The following is a 3,177-nucleotide window of genomic DNA, read 5'->3' on the forward strand; positions in this document are numbered from 1 at the left end:
TATTCAAGAGGAGGTTGTACAAGCACCTTGCTGAGCTCATTTGAGCCCAACTACCCCTTGCCCATGGCAGGAACCAGACTTATAATCTTACAGGTCCGTTCCAGTCCTCCTTTTCTATGATTTTATATACACATGCACGCATGCATGCACACACACAAAAAACATAATATGTATATAATTGTTATATAGGGTAAAGTTTAGACAAGAACTGTTGGAAAAACGCTTGATGGAGAAAAAGGAACTGGCCCTCCAAGAAGCACATGAGGAAGAAGAACGGCAAAGACGTCTTGAAGCCCTCCGACAACAGGTGCTTTTATATCCTGTATTTTGTATTTCATATGTATTTAAATTACTAATATTTACATAAATATTATGTGAAAGTTCTAAAAACAGTCCCTCAACATCAGGAAACAAAAATATTAAAGGTTTTGTAGGAACATTAACTCTGGCACATTACATACATCCTGTATGTTAGAAGCTATTGACAAATAAATACAAATTTCTCTGTGTTTGGCCCATTTTCTCTTTTTCTGTGGTTGTTTTTCTTTTTATTTTTTTCTTAACTCTGTGCAAAGAGTGAAAACAAGGATTTTAGATAACCCTGACCCCTGAAAAGGGGCTGGAATAGAACACAGATTCTTGGTACAAGGCTGAGTTTAGCTCTCTCTAAAGCTGGTGTAGGTCACAAAAAACTCGTTCCAGGTAAAATTTGTCCAAGCCTGCTGACTCAGATTTTTTACTTTAACTTTTTTCTTGCTTGTCTTTGAATATCTGCATTTTTATTAGTAAATTTCCTTGATTTTTTTTCAAAGGATTATAAAGGAAAAAATCATGGTTGTGATTCTGTGTACTTCATTACTAGGGTACAGGGAAAGGGTGATTTTTTTTTGTGGTCATTCTAATTCTGTGTTATTCTGGAAGTGAGGCTGTGAGGGAGAGAAGGGCATAGGAAAATATAAACAAACCTCAACGTTTGTTTGGCTGCTATTTAATCCTATTTAATCTTTATAAAAACCTATTTCCAGTCAGTTAGTAATAATATTTTTAAGAACTTAATTCAGTTAAAATATTCTGTGCTCATACCCACATCATTTGGGTATTTTAGTGAATTCTAAAAATCTTTTAAAATCTTTTTGATTAATCAGTCTAACTACATTGCCTTTGTTTTCATACCAGAAAGTATTTTCCTTGCTGGCAGCAAGCTTGGTTGTAAAGTCAGTGAACTCTTAATTTGTAGAGACTGATCTTGCTTGGTTATTAAAGTTAAAGTACCTTCCAAAGCTGGTTTTAGCAGGATAACTGAGTTCCACTTAAATTATTCTTCTAACCACTATTTTTAACTCCATTTACACCTAGTATTATTGAAATCTTATTCTGTGAAATACACACCTTAGCTTTTATGTGGAGCAGATAAAGTTAGTATAATGGAGCCTGGGGTGTTGAAGCTGGGCCACTGTGGAGCCAGGAAAGCAAGAGAGAGCAAAAGGGAGCCAAGTGATGCATGCATTTCCCTGGAAAGAAGTCCTGCGTGTTCTGGTCCCTGCTCCCAGGGCTACATATTAATTTTACATTAGTTAGTCAATGGACCAAACACAGAAATAATCCTGGGAGCTTCTGCTCCTGCTACCTCTCTGGCCTCATGACTCTCACATTGTTGGCTACCCACTGACCCAGTTTCAACTGGAGATGCAGAGGGTACTGTTCTCTAGCTTGTCAGTTAGACAGTCTCTTGGAGGTAGTAAGATATGGATTTGAATGTCCTCAGGAGTGCTGTTAAGCACCCAGTGCTTGGGTGCTTGATTTACCCTCACATTTGGTATACTTTGGAACCTGTATGGACAAAGAAACCTAGGGTGGAATTCAGTTCCCTTTTGTATACATAAGTGGAAGTTTTTCCAGCCATGTAAATAGCCTTTTTTGGCACTTCAGCACAGTTTGCAATTCTTTTACCCTCTGTTACCTATGTAGTATGGATGCATAAGTGTAAGTGCAGTAGGCTACTCACTGGACAGACATCTATGTGGCTACACCCAATGGACTCATGTATGCCATAAATTTGTGTCAAGAACAATGGACAAACGCAGTGTCTAGTGGCGGTTAGATGCTGAAGGAAGAGGGTCTTTCCCTGTTTTAGCCTCAATTGCACTCTGCTACCTGCTATGAGAGATCAGCTGTCTAAGCATCATTTACTTAACTCTTTTCAGCCTGTGATACTTAATTTATTCACTAGCTGTTTAACTGGGGATATTCAAAAGCATTTGAGACACATATCAAAAGCTCTTTTTTTTAAAAGCACATTTCCCCTGCATTTACACAAAAATACAGGTAATTTCCCATCTCCCCATCCACCTTTCCCTGATTTTTTGGGTTTTTCTGTAACTGTTTAATTCAATAAAGGAAGCTGAAGGCAGTAGTGGCTACATCCTTATAACTTCAAAAACAATTGTTGGGATCTAGACAGAGGGTGCTTGTTTTTTGGGTGGTTCAGAGTTTGATAGATAGGGTCCCGCTCATTTCCCATGTGAAGGCAGAGAAGCAACATAGTGAAAAGAAAAGTGGTACTGGTAAGGAATTTCTCTTTTGTAGGCTTAACTCCAGTCAGATGGTGTCAGTTGTCTGTCTAGTAAATATTTGTATGTCATATTGCTTAGGTTGCAATTGTTGCAGAATTTGATCCAGCTAGAATGATGGCTGACACAGTGGCATCTAAAGCTAGAATGGGCATTGGAACTGAAGAAGAATTTATTCTTCAAAGGCCGCTGTTTAAGTTGCAGACATACAGTGAACAACAGGTAATTGCCTCTATCATGTAATTTATAGTATGCAAATTAATATATCAAAACCAGAAATATGAATAATGGAAAGTAAATTTCATGAATTAATACAAAAATATTGAGGGTTTTTTTAGAAATCTTAATATTGTTAAAATGAATAAAGTAAACCTTTTGATGTGTATTATGCTTATATCTAAGACTGCTGATTTTTCTCCTGTGTTAGCATCAAGCTAGATATTTAAGTCAAGTTTGGAGAGAGAGAGACTGTTGTGAGAATGTGTATAATGGGAACATCTTTTAATGAAAGAGTGCTCATTCCATAGTCTTAGAGTCCTACAGAACACAAAGTATATAGTACACTGTACAGTACAGGCATACCTCGGAGATATTGCGGGTTCGGTTC

At 37.3% G+C, this 3,177-nt stretch overlaps 1 protein-coding gene across 3 annotated transcripts in view; it reads left to right on the forward strand.

Annotated features, from left to right (window-relative positions):
• Window positions 1-3,177, forward strand: part of CCDC148 (coiled-coil domain containing 148) — a 186,214-nt gene that overhangs the window by 173,200 nt on the left and 9,837 nt on the right. For all 3 annotated transcript variants that reach the window (XM_019522362.1, XM_019522363.1, XM_019522365.1), the window contains 2 exons: window positions 190-307; window positions 2,652-2,792. In XM_019522362.1, the coding sequence (XP_019377907.1) occupies window positions 190-307; window positions 2,652-2,792 (259 nt within the window). The remainder of the gene's footprint in view (window positions 1-189; window positions 308-2,651; window positions 2,793-3,177) is intronic.

The sequence above is a fragment of the Gavialis gangeticus genome, unplaced genomic scaffold (genome assembly GCF_001723915.1).
Source record: "Gavialis gangeticus isolate Ggan-Ray unplaced genomic scaffold, GavGan_comp1, whole genome shotgun sequence".
NCBI lineage: Eukaryota > Metazoa > Chordata > Crocodylia > Gavialidae > Gavialis > Gavialis gangeticus.